An 18,456-nucleotide genomic window follows, 5' to 3' on the forward strand; every position below is an offset into this window, starting at 1 on the left:
AGCTCGAGCAACTTTTCCCGCTCCTGACTAAAAAGAAAAACCAGTTGAACTTGTGCAATTTTTGTCGCTGTTTTTCTTAATTTTAAACAGCAAATAAAATATGTTGAGGTTCAACGAACTAGAATGGAAACGGTGTCATTTAAGCCTGTGCAATTATTTATTAGTAAGAGTAAATTTAATCCAAACAAGACGCGACTGAATCTGGCGACAATTTTCAGGTTCAATTATCTCCAGGTGTGCTTCATCAGGTGGAGAAACTCAAGGTAAGATTATCCGCTCACTGTGAAAATATAACACTGGAAACATTGTTATGCATTTGTTCAATAAGTGGAGTGGAAATTAAACTTTTTGGTTTCACTTTTGAGTTCTTTAATTCAGGTAGCCAGGTGTAGTTTTAAAAGTTTTAAATGAATTGGAGACGGGGAAACAAACTGAAAACACGACAGGATTTAAAAACGGAAATGAATCATGAAAATGAGACATTTCACAAAATAGTTCTTTAAACGAATTTGTGAGTTACAGTATAAAAGTTTGTGCAGCAGCTTTTATTTTCTTTATAAATTCTTTTATTTATTAAATTCTTTATTTTCTCTATAAAACTTAACAAAATGGGAAAATAAAGGTATTTCTTTAAAAGTGTACATGTAATTAGGAAAACATGGACCAAAAAAAAAGACCTAATGACTTTTATCATTCATTGGAATAGTTTCAGCTTTTATTCAAGCATGTTAGGTTAGGTTGACCCCACTTTCTTTCTGTTTTGTTTTAAACAGTTTAACTTGTCCTCCCTCTATATCTGTCTTTATGCATCAGGACTATTTTTGATGATGTATCTGTGAACAGAAGTTTATGCTTTCTGAAAGATACTGATTGAAAACTCTAAAATCGAACATAAAAAGGTTTTCCTGAAATGTATCAAGTGGTTTGAAAGAGTTCACTCCAGTAGTTTTTCCAGCTATATCGATATGCAGTCCTGAAACGTGGGTCCGCACTCAATGTAAACAACGCACTGCCTGAGTCTGCTCATTTCTTATGTGCAAACTTAGTCATTAAATCAGAGTATAAATACATCAGAAATGTCTGACTTCATCATAAATAGCTCTAACATGGATGTCACCACGGTGGACCAGTTTTCAGTAACTTCAGCTGTTTCCTAGGTAAACAAAGTCACCTAGTATTTGGCAGCCATTGACAAAGTTACACATTAACCATCATTATCAGCGGGGGAAATGTGCAGATTTTGTTTCTTACTTTATTAGCTTTTGTTTTGACCAGTTTTCAAGACAATGCAATGAGTACCCTTGAAAGTCGGTTTGGTGTGCACTTCAGGGCCTCCGTCCAGCTCATACAAAAGCGGTGGTGAAATTATAAAGCTTTTATTGTGCCAGTTGTTTTAATATATTTTTTTAAGGTTATTGTCATGAATAGTAATCAATGTATATTTTGATTGGAGCGTTTGTTATTTGTTAAAGCACTTGTTAGGTTATTTTGAAGGCGTGTTTTTAAACCGCTCGCAGTCTTTAAGCCAGAGTTTGCTGGGTGCTCACGTGATCAAAGCTTTGCCTCTGACGTCAGCTTGATCGAGCTGATACCGAATCGCTCCCCCCTGCCGCCGCACGATTCGCGTGTTTTTCGTCACCAAAACGCCATCTAGGGCGGCTTTTTCTGCAGCCGAATTGAACTTTCGTGTCGCCTGCTGGCACAGGACACGCAGCTGTCATGTAAACCGAGTTGGAAACACTCCGAGCCCGCGTGATAATGTAAAACGGACAAAACAAATATGGCTTCTTGTTAGAGAACCGACGCTTCTGTTGAGCTCGACTTCAGGTGTGTTTTGCTGGACGCAGGTAATGTTTTCATTAGTCTGTAACGTGATGGAAGTGGCATTTTAATTCGTGTTTTATATTATCAAGGTTTTTCCCTCACAGTGGTCGCCTTGTATTGTACTTAAATGTGCTCTAAAGTTCACGAGTAACCCGTTTATTTCAGCCTGTTCTGTCAGTTTGGCGTGCTGTTAAAACTGGTCCGGGCAGGTTTGGCTTCAAACTTAATGTCTGGCCAGTTAGAAAAAATAACCAGGCCTCGAACGAGAAGTACAAAAGTCAGACTCGTGTGTAAGTTTGTTGTTTATATGACCACATCTGGCCGACTGCACAGTCATCCACAGAGCTCCATTGTTTTCTGTGTGTGTGTAAAAGTCCATTCATGAGGCTGAGTGCATCATCAGCATCATGGTGTTTACATGGTCCAGCACAGAAGAGTGAATGCATTATCTGCTCATGAGGGAACACCAGCCTTCAGGGGTGTTTTTAATAGGCTATAAGGGTGTGTTGGGAACATAAGTAGTTATTTAGTGTGCATAAAAGCAGGATAAGGAAGGGCTGTGATTAGGCTTGCAGAAGTGTGCACTTAATGTAGGCGTTGGCTCTGCTTCCTTTAAACTCTAATATCAGTATATTCGGTTCATCATACTCTGCATGTTCTCCTGCTGAAGGTATAATTCCCTTCAGTTTGGTCTGCTCAGGTGAAACATGTTGTCTGTTTCAGGTTTAGTATTTCACCACTATGTTTCAAATTAATAAGATGCACAGAGGCAGTAAAATTTCACCCATGATTTCACAGCTAGGTTAGAAATTATTCAACAGAAGTGCAAAATTGCTTTTATCACTTCCTGGTATTAGTCAATTAGTTTTTCTTGTTTGTTTTGTTTTAATGGATGGAGTAACTTCTTTATTGTTGTCTCATTTCTGCATGTGCACCCGAGTTACTTCCCAGTTTGTTGCACAAGATTAACAACCATCAGAGCCATTAGTCAACTTGTGGCTTCATGTTTTTCTGCCCTTGAGTTAAGAGATAAATTGGTGCCAAATCTGAGACTGTTCTCGGCTCGTCTGGCAGGCTTGGGACAAAGTGGCTTCCTGCTGAATGTAGTGTAACATGTCACCACTGATGGCGGTTTCATTTGAAGAGTGCCATCTGATCATTTAGCTATCTTTCATGCAAATTGTGACGCTTTAAACTGTCATCTGTTATCATTAAAGGGAAGGCAAATGACTTGTTAGTGTAAATGTGTTGCTCTGCTGTGATCTGCAAGAACTGATAAACGGACAATCTGTGGCTCTGCTGATTGTGAAGAGGTTTTCAAATGTGAACTGTGTGTGTGTCCGTTCTAGGTGTGCAGGTGGTGAACACATGGAGAAGCCTTCATCTTCAGACAGAGCAGAGCTTGAGGAGAGAACTCATCTGGTTGAGGTAATATTTTTCGACTTTTGGGAGTAAATGAGATGCAACAACCTGAGTAAAGTCACTTTTATCATTGTAGTCCAGGCTCAGGACTGCTAAGTCAAATATGTGAAAGATCTTGACTTGTGTTAGAAAAAGGTGAGCTGAAGTGACGTTTGTTTTAGACACCTGAATCAAACCTATAACAGGTCAGGAAGGAAAGAAGATGTTACAGGTAATATTAAAGAAAAAAGTAGCAACAAGATAACCTAATGACAGTTGGTTTTGGTGTTATGTGCCTTTTATTGTTTGTTTTTATATATATATATTCCCCTTTTGAACTGTGAATTAACCCTGGCTGTTTTTGTCTGCTTTCAAGGATGGTGGATTGCCTCAAGGTGCCGAAGGTGGACGAGTGGATCCTCAAATCCTCAGGAAGAGTAGCTCCACCCGCTCCTCTCGAAAGAGCTTCCGTCTGGACTACCGTCTGGAGGTAAAAAAAAATGACCATTCTACCATATCTTGAAGGGATGTATATTTTAATTTATTATTTTATGTAACTGTTTTAGTCAAACCATGTAAGTGACATTATATGTAATCCTTATGATCTGTTGATCGAAGCATGTGTTGAGGATGACTCTCAGCTATAACCACACCAAGCTTTAGTTCAATATTTGTAAAACACGTTGAGTCATAGCCTGTTTTGTGTTAGCTAATATCATATAGCTCACTGCTGTTCACCTCTGGTCCACCAAACATACAAGTTCATTCACCCCAGTTTTTTATTTTTATATTTATTGAGCTTTTTTTAATATAAATTCTCAGCCTTATTAGGTTTTGTCTTACAAGTACATTACAGTGCACTCAGAGGGCCTGAAATGTTGTTTGTTTGTTTGTTTTGGGTGCAGGAGGAAGTGACAAAGTCCTGTCGGGACAAACAGGGCCGCTGGACTAACCCCTGGCCAACATGGCGGTTTCCAACCTACTCCATGCTGCTCAGGTTCCTGCTGGTGGAGAAAAATCACAGCAACGTACCGACAAGTAAAGAGGTGGGAAAGGTTTTCTCATCCAACTCCAGTTCTTTTGGCTCAGTTTATTATTTACAAATTATAGTAACCTAATTTAGTCAGCCATATTGGTGACTGAAGTCAGTATATTCTTCAATATACTGTGTTTAAGAATATAAATTTGATAATTTCACAAAGAAAAACAATGTTCTGATCATGTTGTTGACCTCCTCAGTGTGTCAGAGTTAAGTTTAAGAATCAGCACCACAGGCTCATCTTTCACAGCTCTGTTTAAAAACACCACCCTGTGTCAACTCTGTATTTATAGCTCCTTCTGGAAACATTTCACTGAGTTCACTGAGGGATTATCAGGCCGCAGAGGCAGCACAGACACACTTAACCCTTTATTTTCACTGATTGCTGTGTGGAGTTGTATTCTATTAAAATAATAAATAAATAGACTAACCACATCCTTAGTCTCAGGTGAAGAGATGGAGAGGTAGCTCACATAAATCAGTTTATATGATTATATAAACGTGTCACATGATCAAGTTATTTTTTATTTAGAAACAGAAATTCAACTACTGCTGCTGTAATTGTCACCATGATAAAATATTCTATACATTTGATATAAGTCAGTGTTCATTGTTTTATATACTCATGGCACTGATATTAAATCTGTCAGCTGTTTATATTTTAAAGATCAAAGTAGAAACTATAATTTAATCACAAGTAGAGACATAACATTTAAAACCGACGTTGGCCAAAACACCAAGGAGCCACAGTACATCAGTGGTTCCTAAAGTCAGGATCAGACATCACTGTTTGAGGTTTGAGCTGATTCCCAGAAGTCAAATGGAATAAATTAAAAATGCCTAACAACATATTTTCAGTATGTTTGTTAAAAAAGCTTAAACCAGTGTAAGATGAATTGGAGGTGCTTGTTTGTGTGTTAGAGGTCAAGTCTTTGTTTTATGGGTTAAAAGCTAAAAGCTTTGGAAACTATTTCTCTACATCCAAGCAGAGAAAAGCCCACACAGTCTCTGGTATCTCATTAAAATACATTTAAACCTGGAAACCAGCTCATGCCTACTGGTCAAACACATTATCGTTACAAGGTACTTTCCCGTGCTGCTCTTACGTCGTTTTTGTTTGGAAGTCACTGCCTATGTTCCCACAGGCCCTGGACAGCGAGCTCCCAGTGATGGAGCCGTTCTTTGTCCGAAATCCAGACCCCTCAGACTCTCATCCGGGTTTGAGAGTCACTTGGCTCGGCCACGCTACGGTTCTGGTTGAAATGGAGGGCGTGAATATTCTGACAGACCCCATTTTTAGTCAGAGAGCGTCACCGGTGCAGTTCATGGGGCCCAAAAGGTACAGAGGACCCCCCTGTACGGTAGAACAGGTCTGTAGATTCTTTTTAACATTAAGGAAATCGTTCATTTCGATGTTTATTTCACACCACGTTTTCCCTGTCATCTCCTGCCAACAGCTGCCGAGGATCGATGCTGTCCTCATCAGTCACTCTCATTACGATCATCTGGACACGGGATCTGTTGCCAGCCTCAACGCACGCTTTGGAGGGGAGTTACGCTGGTATGTGTGGAGACTCTATCAGCCCATCAGTCATGCTCCATTGGACCTTCTGTAATTGGTGTTGATGAATGTGTTTGGCAGGTTCGTGCCCCTGGGTTTGATGGACTGGCTGGTGAAGATGGGCTGTGAGAACGTGATGGAGCTGGACTGGTGGGAGGAGAACTGTGTCCCGGGTCATGACGTTATCACGTTTGTGTGCACGCCCGCTCAGCACTGGAGCAAACGCACCGCGCTGGACGATAACAAGGCATGTCATAAATGTGGCCTGTTGAGTCTGCAGTAATGTGGGTTATATTCAGACAAAAACATGTTAACCCCAATGGATTCAGATTTTTATTACAGTTAGGTTGGAAAGCATCTTTGATTTTACTTAACATAGTTTAAAACAAGAGAACTGCTTCATGCAGTCTTAAATTAGTTTTGTTCTCTTTTCAGTCTTTATGGAGCAGCTGGTCTGTTTTGGGTCCGAGCTTCAGATTCTTCTTTGCTGGTGATACCGGCTACTGCTCCACCTTCCAGGAGATCGGACGCCGCTTTGGACCTTTTGACCTCGCAGCAATCCCGATCGGAGCATACCATCCCAGGTTCGGTGTACTCTCCTGCCATAGTTTAATTTATATAAACTTAGAAAAGTAGACTTTATTGTGTACAGTATTTTTATTCAGTAACAGACAGACATAAAGCCTAACTCGTGGAATATTCTGATGGTTTTCAGGTATGTGATGCGGGGACAGCACGTCGACCCAGAGGAGGCCGTTCAGATTCATCAGGACCTTCAGGCCAAACAGTCTGTGGCCATCCACTGGGGGACCTTCGCCCTCGCCTATGAGGTAGGATATACAGACGTGTTAAAGCAGGAGGTCTGTTGTAGAAAGCTCTTTGAATGACCTCAGTTTGGTCTGAGGAAGGCCAAAGTGGATTGCTGCTGTCATAGTTTGTAAAAGAGCATTCTTATGAAATGCTCTTTGTCCTATTCAGACTAGCTTATTGTTTCTTTCTGACCAGATCAAACTCGTTGTTCAAAGAGCTATCTGTAACAGGTAGGATATTGTTTTAACTGTAGTGGTGTGTGCAGAAGTTACACATAGTAATAGATGGTCAGTTTAGAGTTCTTACAGCAGAAATTCCCTCTTAAAAAGGTCAAATGGTTATCAATACCTGACATTTGTCATAGAAAGAGGTAGTGACTAGCCAAACTTTGGCCTCTTAATGTTTGCTAAAAACCTTAAACTCAAATGTCATATTGCTGTGAGAGAATGTTATATTAGCAAAAATTTAACCTATTTAGTTTGTCACAGACTTAAAGGGGAAAAAAAAAATCATGGTGAATGCACCAGTCTGTCTGGTGATCAGGTAAACTGGTTCATTCACCTGTCAACAGAGACATGGTTTAATGTTTGCTAATATAGTATTCTCTCATGCTGCTGACATTTTGAACCAGATTAAAGAGACAGCAGTCTGGGTCATCAGGACTTCCTCTGTTCTTTGACTGATGTCACAGCTGATTACAGCTTGAAAACCAAACTTTCCTAGAGATGCCTGAGGCCTGTACTACAAAGCAGGGGTTCAGTTTTCAGTATCATGATGCTGGTTCACTTTTTACTTAAATCTAGCTTCCCCTGTTTCAAACCTAAACCTACGTAGTCCAAGTTGATCTTTATTCACACTGTAGATCGGTCCTCCAGGGCCACTGTCCTGCATGTTTTACTTGTTTCTCTGCTCCACCACAAGATTAACATGAAGAGGTAATTTAACCATTGAATCAGTTGTTGGAGCAGAGAAACAAGTAAAACATGCAGGCTAGTGGCCACCCCTGCTGTAGATAAAAAGATCTGAAGCTTTAGAATAATTGGTTTTAACTGCTGAGAAACTTTATTAATGTCTCAGTGAAGGGACTGGTCAAGATGAGGTCGCCACAGTCAAAGCAGCTTTATGACACTGAAAACCCAGAATTAAACATGCAGTTACCTCACTAATCCTGCTCTGTAGCTCAGGTCTGAGAGCTTTACTTCCCCTCCTGATTGTGTGTAGGACAGACAGCATGGTAAACTGTCAGTGTCTACACAGTGTGTGTGTGGGAGGGGGGAGGATTAGTTGATCTCCTGCTGATTTTGTTCATTGGCCCTCTTATATACAAGAGTTAAATATTTATCAAAATAGTCCCGACAGTCAATGTGAGACACTCCTGTTATTAACTTATGTGCATCTCTACAGAGAAATAAAATCCTGCCTTTTCTAACCTCTCCCAAAGATCAGCAAGGAGAACATGATAGATCTGCTCAACTGTTGGTGTGATTATTCAGAAACATAAATATAAAATTACCATCAATCACCCTCAGTCTGAAGCTCCATGCAGGAGGAGCTTGTTAAGAAACCAGTTGGGATCACAGTTTCAGTCCATCAGAGTGGAGTTTGCGCCTCCTGTGCTTCAGGCTGAGGGCAGCTGGTGGTCGTTTTATACTTCTGCTTCAGAATAACCACACCAATAGCTGTCACCTTCTCACTGATGGTTTTGTAGTGCAGATCTGTGGTCTCATCAATGAGGGTGTAGAGGTTGAAATGGAAGAAAACTTTCTGTGGAGAGATGGGTTTTATACACAGAAGCTGAGATCAGAAGTGTCTGATAGTTGTCCACTTTTATTGTCTCACTGATAAAATTAAACTAAGTGAACAAATCAGCAGGTGATAAAATTATTCTTCTCAGCCCCCTCACTGTAAACATTTCATGCTGCTCTGCACTAAAGACAAAGTCATTGTATTTGTGATCCTCAAAGAGGAACTGCTGCTAGTTATTTCCACATGCTGTGGCTGAAAATTTAAATGACCCAACTCTGAGGAGGGAGCTTTTGAAACTTGATGTGGAGGGATCATCAAACTGATTTGTGGTATTTTTCTTCACATCAACTGGAAGACAAAACATGCTCTGACAGCTTTATGGGCTTGGACTATCAGGAGATGAGCTAACAGCTAGCCTGATTGGGACCAAAGCAAATTTCCACCACATTACTTTTGTATTTGCAGTCTGTAACTAATAACACTTTAAACTCATCTTACGCCCAACAAGGCAGAGAAACTCTGTGATGGAAAACTTCAAAAACATTTGAGTTGTTTAGGTCAGAAATCTACTTTAGTCTTGGCTCATCTCCCTGATATTAGTTCACAGAAAAATTCAAGCTATCCCTTTAAAAATGTTAATCTACATCAGAAATTACAGTTTTAAATATTAATGTGAAGGAAAAAACACCACAACAAGTCTGATCATTTCTCCACATGCTGGTGTAGATTCTCAGTCATCCAGGCCATGGTAAATTCAAAAAAGGTTAAAACACAAAAACTGGACTTCTATTCTGTAGTTGAAGACGTTTAGCTTCTCATCTGAGGAGCTTTCTAAATTCAAAAATAGTGTGGAATTTGCAAGCTATCCAGCTTACATCACATCTCCATACTCTATTTCTGAACAGAGAAAGCTCCTCGGATGAGAAGCTAAACATCTTCAACTACAGAATAGAAGTCCAGTTGTTTTTTTTAACCTTTTTGAATTTCTCCACATCTGTCTGCAGACAGAGCCCACTGTAAAAAATCTGAACCTTCTCCTTAAAGCTGCTACATTTTCTCACCTTTGGGCAGAACTACCTGGAGCCACCAGTTCGCCTCAGAGAAGCTGTGGAGCAGAAAGGACTGAAAGCACAAAGTTTCTTCACACTGCATCACGGGGAGTCTCGGCTCATCGCTGCGCCGGAGCCCGACGTGTTCAACTGAAGTCACTGCAGCACGCAGACTTTCCTCTGGATCTATAGCTGTAAAAAAATAAATAAAGTGTACTATTCACCATGGATAGATCTGAAGTTTCTAATGCAGTCTGTGCAGCTCAACCCAATAAAAGTGACTGTTTCTGTTCATCCTGACAGTGAGATGTGCAACAAAATACTCACATTAATGATTGTACCACTTAGAAAAATAAGTGTCAGACAAAAAAAAAAACTGTCCTAAAGTAGGCGTGTTGCTAGTTTGATGAGTTCCTTTCAGCATCTTCACACAGCTTCAGGAAGGTTTCACCTCTGAGGAGAAAAAGCAAAACATCAGCCATCACTGTCAGGGTGGATGCAGTTTTACAGATTAAAACAGTCGGTGCTCTTACATCAGGAGTGGAGCTGCGGCCAGTCCAAAACTCCAAGAACCATCCGGTCTGTTTGGTGCCTGCAGTGTTGAAAGTTGAGCTGGTTTCAACTGTGGAGCGTTTTGTTGCAGCTTCAAACACTGGATGCTGTGAAACGTGCCTCTGCTCAGTGTGATCAGTCAGTTGTAGAGCGTAGTAGAGTCATTTCAGTGATGTAAATCTTCTCAGCCTGAATGTAGAAAAAAAAAACATCTTAAGCTCATTTACTAACTCTTAAAGGCCAATTCTGCTTTGTTTTCTGAGTTTGTCAATAAATTTACCTTGAAGTTTAAAAGTGTTTGTTTTCCTTTCAGAACAATAGGTCAGATAAATCATGTTCTGGCTGTCAGGGGGAACTTTCCTCCATAAATAATCCTACCAGCAAGTCTGTTCATTAAAAACTCATTGCACAAAAGGTTAAAACTTTACCTTGGTGTCCCCTAGTGGCCACATCAAAACAGGCGCTCTAAACCAGAGTATTCTGCGTCTATCTGCACTTATAATTAAATATTAGACAAATACAAACTACACCTGGACACGGTGTTTTAGATCAACCTCAGCAGCACCAGGCTTCCAACAGAAACTAAGAAACACCCTGACTGAAGTTCACCACACATTTGTTTTGTTTTATTATTATTATTCTATGTGGGGGAGAAATGACAAACCACAATTTGATCAAATCGACTGAATGTTCTTAGTTTGTTTAGTCTCTTGTGATAAACTTAACTTAACCAAATATCACAGGAGAGCTTGATGACTTTAAAATGCTTCAAAAGACCAATAAAAAAACTGAAAGTTTATCCGTTTTTAGCTTTAAACCCCTGAATAAAAGCAAACCATAATAAAAGAATCAACATTCACCTTTTTGTCCCTATCTGGACAAATTAATTGCTTTTACAGTTAAAATAACTTCTCTGATTTGGCCTTAAAATACAGAAACTACAACCTCGAACTGAGCAGCAGATCCAGACGTCATGTTTTCTTACAGACAATCAACTTAAAACTGGAAAAGTGTTCCTGATGTCTGAAGTTTTGGTCCAATTGTGCTTTTACTTGAAGTATATTTGAAGAATTATACCCTAAAAAATGCTTTTCAAAAAGTTTGGGCATACCAGCTTACAGCTTCGTCCTTTTTAAAGTTTACATGTTAATACTGAAGACAAAGAACCTAAAAAGATTTTATACTTTACACTCTGAATTTGTCACTGGAGCTTTTAACTTTAAAAAAAACAAAAAAAAGCTTCCTGAGATCAGCTGCACAACTAAAACACATCAACACTTCATCTATGTTTAAACATGGAGAATCTCAAACACGAACTCTAACTTAAATACAGGATTCCATCGGTCCAAAGTTCATTTCTTTCTACACAGAAATCCAACCATCACCGTCTGTTTCATGCAGTCTAACAGCTGATGCTGAGAACTTCCATAAACCACCAACACGCCCGAGGACTTCAGCTCCGACTGTAACACAGTCGACCCTCAGAAACAAGCCTGGCCTCAGGATCCACTCCTGACAGGACTGGAGCCATCATCATCATCCTCCTCCTCCTAACCTTCATCATCCTCACCTTCCTCATTCTCACCTTCCTCATCCTCATCATCCTCACCACCACCCTCCTCACCGTCACCTTCCTCACCCTCATCATCCTCCTCCTCCTAAACACAGACACCATCACCATCCAAGGGTGCAGGGGAGCCCCAGGAACAATGAGAAACTTCTATTTATTCAATCAGGGGCCACACACAGGCAGCCAAAACTGTTGCTTTTTCCTTTTTTTAAACCACTGTTGTTGCTACTAGTAACCATGACAACAGGAAAAATCCATCTGATTTCTTTCACAATCATGATGATCAACATTAAAATCGACTTCCTAACAACCTGAACAGATCAACGAAAGACGACAAACCTGCATTTCTCAGCACAATAAAGAGCATATTTTCCACACTGATTTACCCAGAAGTCCTTGCAGCTTCGCAGCGTGCGATTCTTTCACTTTATAGTTCTGAAAGCTTTAGTGATGTTCTACATGTAAAACTAGTTAAACTGTTGTAAAAGAACTCAGGCCTCCAAACTTGGACTACTGTAGATTTAACACCTCCTCCCTGGGAGAACTCTGTTTAGATTTATCTCTACAGCATGTTTGAAACGAGCTGAAATCCTGCTCATGCTGTGAAAAACAAACAAAAGAAATCACTATAATGAACAATCAGACCACAATTCAAGTAAACTGTTGCACAATAAAAGCCAGCGGAGAAAAAAAAAGGGACTTCGGCATTAAAAAAAAAGATCACTTATGGGAAAAATTGGACAATTCTACAGATTCTGATTCACTAAGCTGCATCTCTACAGTCCAACCCTTTAAAGAGTTATTTCAATCTTTATTTATGACATTTTTCTTTCCTAAACACAACAGGTCAACTTTAGAGACTGGAACAGTTTCATCCTCACCTGAACGAAAGATTCTGAAATAATTAGACTTTTGTCCTTACCTGAGTTTATGCATTTTTTTCCTTTTTAAAATCTACTATATTTTAGGCAGAAACCAGATTTTTATAACAAAGTTTCTTCCCTGTTGCAGCTGAACAACGAAGGCATTCTGACAACATTTAGATTTATTTGCTCTAAATTAAATGTTTAAAAAGGCATGAATGCAGGTTCATTGTAAACATTTAAGTCTCAGAAAAGTTCGAATGATTTGAAATTTCCATTTCAATAAATCTACTTCAAATCAGTTTCAGTTTATTATTGTAACCAAATCTTTTGCTCTTCCTGAACTAAAGACTCCTTCCCTTCCAGATAGTTTTATTTTCTGACATCACATTAATAACATAACTTAAATTCAGAATAGTTTATTTTTTCATGGTTAAATTATTTCCAAAGAGAACAAACTATGTTCTTTTGCCCTTTTGTTGGTTTAGGCTTTAAAAATAAACTTTAAAATCTAATATGGACATGATCGTTTTGGTTTTTAAAGATTTCATCTAAAAAGACAGCATGTAAAGAGTTATTTTAGGTTATTTAAAGTCACTGCAACTCATGACTCAGTAAATAAATTCAATGGGAAACACTAAGATCAGTTCATTTTAATGAGCTGACAGTAAATGTATTTTTTAGTTTTTAAAACTGACCTGACACTGAGGAATTAGAGAAAAGCTTGATAATTATTAGTCCTCTAAAACAAGCACTTCTGTCTTCTGTTTCTAATAAAAACATATCCTAAAAGTTGTTAATAATCTAGAAGCCCAAACTTCCCATTAGACCAATAAGACCAAAAGAGAAAAAGAACCTAAAAGCCAAAATATTACAAAAGTAAATTAAAGAGAAAGTCCAACCTGAACCTGGAGCTGCTCCAGTGATCCGTTTGTCCAGGAACTCCTAAAAACAAACTTCCCGTCTCTGGAAGAAACTTCCCCGTTTGTTTGTGAGGAACAAATAAATAAATCTGTTAAGTTTCTTCATATCCTCCACCATCAGCTCCAACGTTCGTCTCCTGCTCGTCCTCCCTCACAGGTGGACTTGATTGGCCTCGTCTCACAGCTGCTCCAAATTTTAAAGGGCCCTTCTGCGGTTTTTCCTGCCTTTCAAACACACTTTTGCAGATTGGACAGAACGACACTGGGTGGCAGCATCTGAGCACTAAAAACCAAACACAAGATATTCTTACTGGAGGCAGAGCTGATCTGTTGCTGCTTTTAAAAGACATTAAAACATTAAAACAGGCCCAGCTGAGGGCAGAACAAGCTTCTGTTACACCGGACTTTCATGGCGGGGGGGGAGGTTTTTCAGCTCAATACCTGCAGACTCCAAACAAACCAGGATGTATTTACGCTTTCCTGTGTTTACCCCGATCTGTAGTTAAAAGCTGACTGGAAGACTTTCCAAAACTCTGTGAATCTACAGTAACATTAGTTTGACTGAGAACTGAACTGACTGCCTTTACTCTGATCTCACAGGCAGGATGGATCAAAACAGCAAAAAACAAAAGAAATGGGGGATTTGCCACAAGTTTTCAGTAGATGAGGTTTAAAAAAAAAAAAAAGGAAAATCAGGACACGTACAGCAGAAGGCACTCTTCCTGCAGGATTTAAGCTTCCTGAAGAGAAACGGCAGAAGACTGAGGTAGGATTCAAGTTCATTTAGAGGCAAATTAGCAAAATTCCCATGAAACTTTTAAATAATTTAAACAAATACGTTGAGATGTTAAAGGTTCAGTTTCAGTTTAACTGTTAGAGCTTTAGCTCATCTTTGAGAGATGTTTGATTTGTCAGCATGTTTCATTAAAAAAAAAAATCACATTTGAGAGAAATAAAAATACAAAGTTCATTGTTGTTTTGTCTTTAGTGATAAAGTAGTTTGTAGAAAAATAATTCAGTTTGAAATAAAAATCCCTGATGATTTGGAGTTTCTAGAAAAAGGCAGGAGGAATGTCCATCATGACTCAGCAGCATTTACTCTTTAAATAAATGTGGAGTGTGTGTGTGTGTGTGTGTGTGTGTGTGTCAGGTGACGTTCTGTCTGTTGCTGTCCCTGCTGTGCTTGGAGTCTCCCGAACAGCGGTACGAGAAGTCTAGAAAGATGCCGTCCTGCTCGTGTTCCGAATCCAAAGACTCCATGTTGGGGTCCATCATCATTATCTCGAAGCTGGAGCCCGGGCTGGGACCGGAGCTCGTGTCTTGAACCAGAGTTCTGGGGGAAGACGGGGAGTGGAACTCCAGCGAGCCGGCGCACAGCGCGTCCTCGCAGGGCGAAGGCTCGGGGAGGATGCAGGGCGAAGGCTGCTGTGTTTGGAGAGGGAGGGGCGATGCAGGACTGCCAGGACCTCTGAGCCGGGGGTCCGGGCTGGACGTTAAGGCGTCTGCACAGAAAACACACCGTTTAAGGCCTTAATGAAGACCGTAGAGGACAGACTGCTGAAAGCTGCAGCAGGTGTGTTACCTGTTAGCGCAGGGGAACCTGTGGAGACCCTGGAGGAGCTGGCGAGGCTCGACATGCTGGTGTCGTCCTTTGACCTGGAGGCACATTTGGACTTCGGACTGCTCTCCTCCAAACAAGACGGAATCTCACAGACGGAGTGGCGTCTGACGCTCGTGACGCTTCCTAACGACGAGTCGAAGGCAGACTCTGCGACGGGGGTCAGCAGGGGAATGTTGTAGCTCTTAGAACGAACTACGGGATTCTTGACAGGCGGAGGGTTTCCAGGTTTGGGGGTGATGGAGGTCTGCAGCTGCTTCTCTGCAAAACGTGATGGTGGCCTGATATTTAGTAAAACCTTTGGTGGACATTATGGACACACAAACATCCACACTTCCACACACCTAGCAGGCAGGATGAGTGCTGATTGGAGGGCTCCTCCCTGGAATATAAACCATGAGTCCCGAGGTAAGGACAGACCACTTTCTGGATGAGAGACTCCAGACGAAGGTAGTCCTCGGTTACGCCTTTGGATTCGTGGACACCCTGGATCGACGACACACAAACAAGAGTTTGTTAGCTGCTAGATGCTGCTTGTTGGCATCAAGTCATGGAAACTTGAACACATTCCTGGAATTCAGCTCTCCGAGTTAAACTTTCTGGAACATTATTAAACACTCATGTGAGCAGAATGAATGATACGCATCTTGAACAAAAAATAGAAAAAATTAGACTACTACATTTTGTTTAAACAGAAAAAGACGAAAGCGATGAGACAATTTGGTCACACTTTTAGATTAATTTAAGCAAATAATAACCAAGCACCTCCTGTCTTTCATCCTTTCATGCCAGAGTTATAAACTAAGCTCATGTTGCAACGACAGACGATGGAGTCGTAGCCGTTTGGGTTAAACCTCGAGGAAAATGTTCCTGTGACAGATCTTGGGACGTCACAGTCAGAGTAAGAATTGTGAATGACTCTAGGCTACTACCACATCAAATGTTAGCTAAATGGTTTAGAAATTGCTGCTGTTTTAGGCTCTGAATTAAAAGCTCAGAGAGCAGAGAAGAGAGGAAAAGTCTAACGAAGCTAAGTTCAGCGATGGCTTACCTAGAAGTTGATGTCTTTATGACACACATGCCTCCTGTTTGACTGAAACCAGACGCAGGAGTTTGAAAGTTTAAAAAGCTGCGTTGTATCTTAAAGTGTTTCTGCGCAGAGCTGCTGGTCAGAAGTCGCGTCATGTCACACGTCGGCGCTGCCCGAGCGTCGACGTGTGACATGACGTCTCTGTCTGGAGCAGCGAGGCGCTTGCATTTAGGTGCTGCAGTTGCTCTCCTGCAGCTGCACCGGCTGGAAACCACCTCTGAACACAGACGTCTCTTGTCTCCTCTCGTCACGTCTTTTACAGCAGAAACAAAGATCGTGGCGTCACTTCGTGGCAGCTCATGTTCGTAGACGTGGACACTAAATAATACAGTTCTCATGTCCGACAGGAAGGGAACAGAGAGGCTGAAGTCAAACCTTTAAGACTGACCTTTTGTTCACCCCACTCTCTCAACAATGTTAAATTATTCCTAAGAATTAAACAATATACACCTAAAATGTTCTGTTATAAGAAGCTCACTATCATTAGTTAACTGTGGCTGACATGACTGCAGTTTTTCTTTCAGCTCACCTCACTGGTTATCAGCAGATCTTACTAAATAATCCCACTCGGCCAAAGTCACTTGAACGCACCGTTAGTTGGCCCCCTGCCAGACGACTGACTCAGCAAACCTTCAACCAAAGTGAATCATGTTTATCCTGCTCTTTGCAGAGCGCTGCTTCCCAACGTTTCTCAGCTCCAGAACCACAGAGCAACAGTGGCAGAAACCTGAGACCATAACTACCGCCCACTGAAGAATACAAACACCACTAATAAGTCAGTTCAACAGCCTCCAAAACCACTGAGGGTCATCTTATCCGTTTGGAACCGGTTTTATCTCTCGCAACAATTTATGGCGAGAACACGCCGTTAGCAATCATGTTTAGATTCATTTATTTGGTGTTTATCTCATTTTAAGGCTGTTATGACAGAATTGGCCCATTTAGACAAATATTAGGTGTTTAATCCCCGTTGGCTGCACACATTTTTCACCCAAAAAGTGTGGCCATGCATACACCAAACTTCAGCGCGTTGAAGTACCTAAGAGGAGCTGAGTTTCAATACTCGGAGCCTCTGTGTGCAAACCACAGCACAGAGCTGAACCACATGAATCACACAGACTGCAGTGAACTGGCGTCACAGTCCTTTAACAGAATAAAAGGGAAATTACTGGCAGATGTAGACAAGAAGCAGTAAAAAAAAAAAAGCAGCTTTAATTCAGCGTCGAAGTTGATGTATTTTAGCTGCCCTACTTTCTTCTGTCATTTCAGACTCCTCACTCAACAAGGCTCTCTCTTTTTGAAGCCGAAGTGAAGTGAGCAGAAAACAGAACTGCTTTCTACGTGCGCGTCGTTTTAAGAATCGCTCTCTCTGTCTGGTTGACTTTGGCCTCTGTGGCTGAGTCTGGAAGGAGCAGATTTGGGTCAATGATTCACCAGAACCTACAGAAAGAGGGACACACTCACTCGGAGATTAGACGAACAGAAACACTGATGACACATTTATAACTCAGCCACTCAGAACTAAAGAAACTTATTCTCCCTGACCTATGAACGGCACAGGGAGCGCCTTGTTTAGGCTTTGATTAGTGAGGCTACGGTTCAGAAATCTATGAAAACTTGGTTGGGTTTTGTTTTCTGGTGTCTGGAGTCATTAAAATCCTATTTTAAACAATAAACACTTATGTGATGAATAACACATAATCAAAAGAAGCCAATGTGCAAATTTCACAAGCTGAGTTTTGAAAGGTTTCTTTTCTTTCAGTTCCCTCCTTGTGAGCTTTTTAATGACCAGTTTGGTTAAAGAGAATGTAGGTTATTTTCTATCTTTCAGCTGGTGAAACTACACTCCACACAGAAAAATAAGGCTCAGACACACACTTCTCAGGAAAAGTCCCCAGTGAGTTACAGAAATGGTCCTTTGCTTTATTTTAAAGACACCAGTCCATCTTGGACAACTAAAGGCACATGGTTGTACCTTTAATGACCTTAAAGGGACAGTTCAGATCTTTTGAAGTGGCATACTGTGGAGAAGTGATGACTAATTAATATCTTACCTGTTGTAGAGAACTCTTTTAATGACTTCAGTTTGGAGAAATAGGATTTATTTCTGATCAGACTGACGAGCTAACAGCCAGACCAAGCATGGCTCTTGTAGGTAGCCGTCGCCTTAAAACAACTCAAATTTAAAAAGAAATTATCACAGTAAGTGTAGTTATTTACATAGCATTCTGTTGGTTTTTACAAATGTAAATAGCGGCGGCAGCTAGTTGTAGCACCTCTGGGGCACATCCTGCAGGAATATCCTAATATTTCTGTTTTAATTACTGTAAAGTTCAAACTAAATGGGAGTGTAAAGGTTTATAAAATAACATTCACATGAAAGGCTCTAAAATGTTTCAGATTGGAGCTC

The 18,456-nt window shown here is 40.6% G+C and overlaps 2 protein-coding genes across 12 annotated transcripts in view; one reads left to right on the plus strand and one right to left on the minus strand.

Annotated features, from left to right (window-relative positions):
• Positions 1 to 10,276, plus strand: napepld (N-acyl phosphatidylethanolamine phospholipase D). 3 transcript variants are annotated; one of them, XM_017414891.3, is made up of 10 exons: positions 1 to 263; positions 3,174 to 3,252; positions 3,602 to 3,715; positions 4,131 to 4,271; positions 5,410 to 5,634; positions 5,722 to 5,825; positions 5,907 to 6,072; positions 6,261 to 6,409; positions 6,541 to 6,655; positions 9,453 to 10,276. In XM_017414891.3, exons 1-10 carry the CDS (start codon positions 124 to 126, stop codon positions 9,582 to 9,584), a joined length of 1,365 nt encoding a protein of 454 aa, XP_017270380.1. In that variant the 5' UTR covers positions 1 to 123; the 3' UTR covers positions 9,585 to 10,276. The 3 variants fall into 3 exon arrangements, with proteins under 3 accessions (XP_017270380.1, XP_017270381.1, XP_017270382.1); XM_017414892.1 differs by lacking the exon at positions 1 to 263 and adding an exon at positions 1,570 to 1,847; XM_017414893.1 differs by lacking the exon at positions 1 to 263 and adding an exon at positions 1,570 to 1,827.
• LOC108235102 (proline-rich protein 5) overlaps positions 6,146 to 18,456 on the minus strand; it is a 22,952-nt gene continuing 10,641 nt past the window's right edge. For 4 of the 9 annotated variants that reach the window (XM_017414887.3, XM_017414890.3, XM_025005655.2 and 1 more), the window contains exons 8-12: positions 15,301 to 15,442; positions 14,921 to 15,217; positions 13,318 to 14,840; positions 9,443 to 10,171; positions 6,146 to 6,648 (exon numbers count right to left, since the gene is read on the minus strand). In XM_017414887.3, coding sequence (XP_017270376.1) covers positions 14,485 to 14,840; positions 14,921 to 15,217; positions 15,301 to 15,442 — 795 coding nt within the window. In that variant the 3' untranslated portion in view covers positions 6,146 to 6,648; positions 9,443 to 10,171; positions 13,318 to 14,484. The remainder of the gene's footprint in view (positions 6,649 to 9,442; positions 10,172 to 13,317; positions 14,841 to 14,920; positions 15,218 to 15,300; positions 15,443 to 18,456) is intronic. The other 5 variants (XM_037981154.1, XM_037981151.1, XM_037981152.1 and 2 more) reach the window with 5 other exon arrangements.

Source organism: Kryptolebias marmoratus, linkage group LG18, assembly GCF_001649575.2.
Source record: "Kryptolebias marmoratus isolate JLee-2015 linkage group LG18, ASM164957v2, whole genome shotgun sequence".
In the NCBI taxonomy this organism is placed as follows: Eukaryota; Metazoa; Chordata; class Actinopteri; order Cyprinodontiformes; family Rivulidae; genus Kryptolebias; species Kryptolebias marmoratus.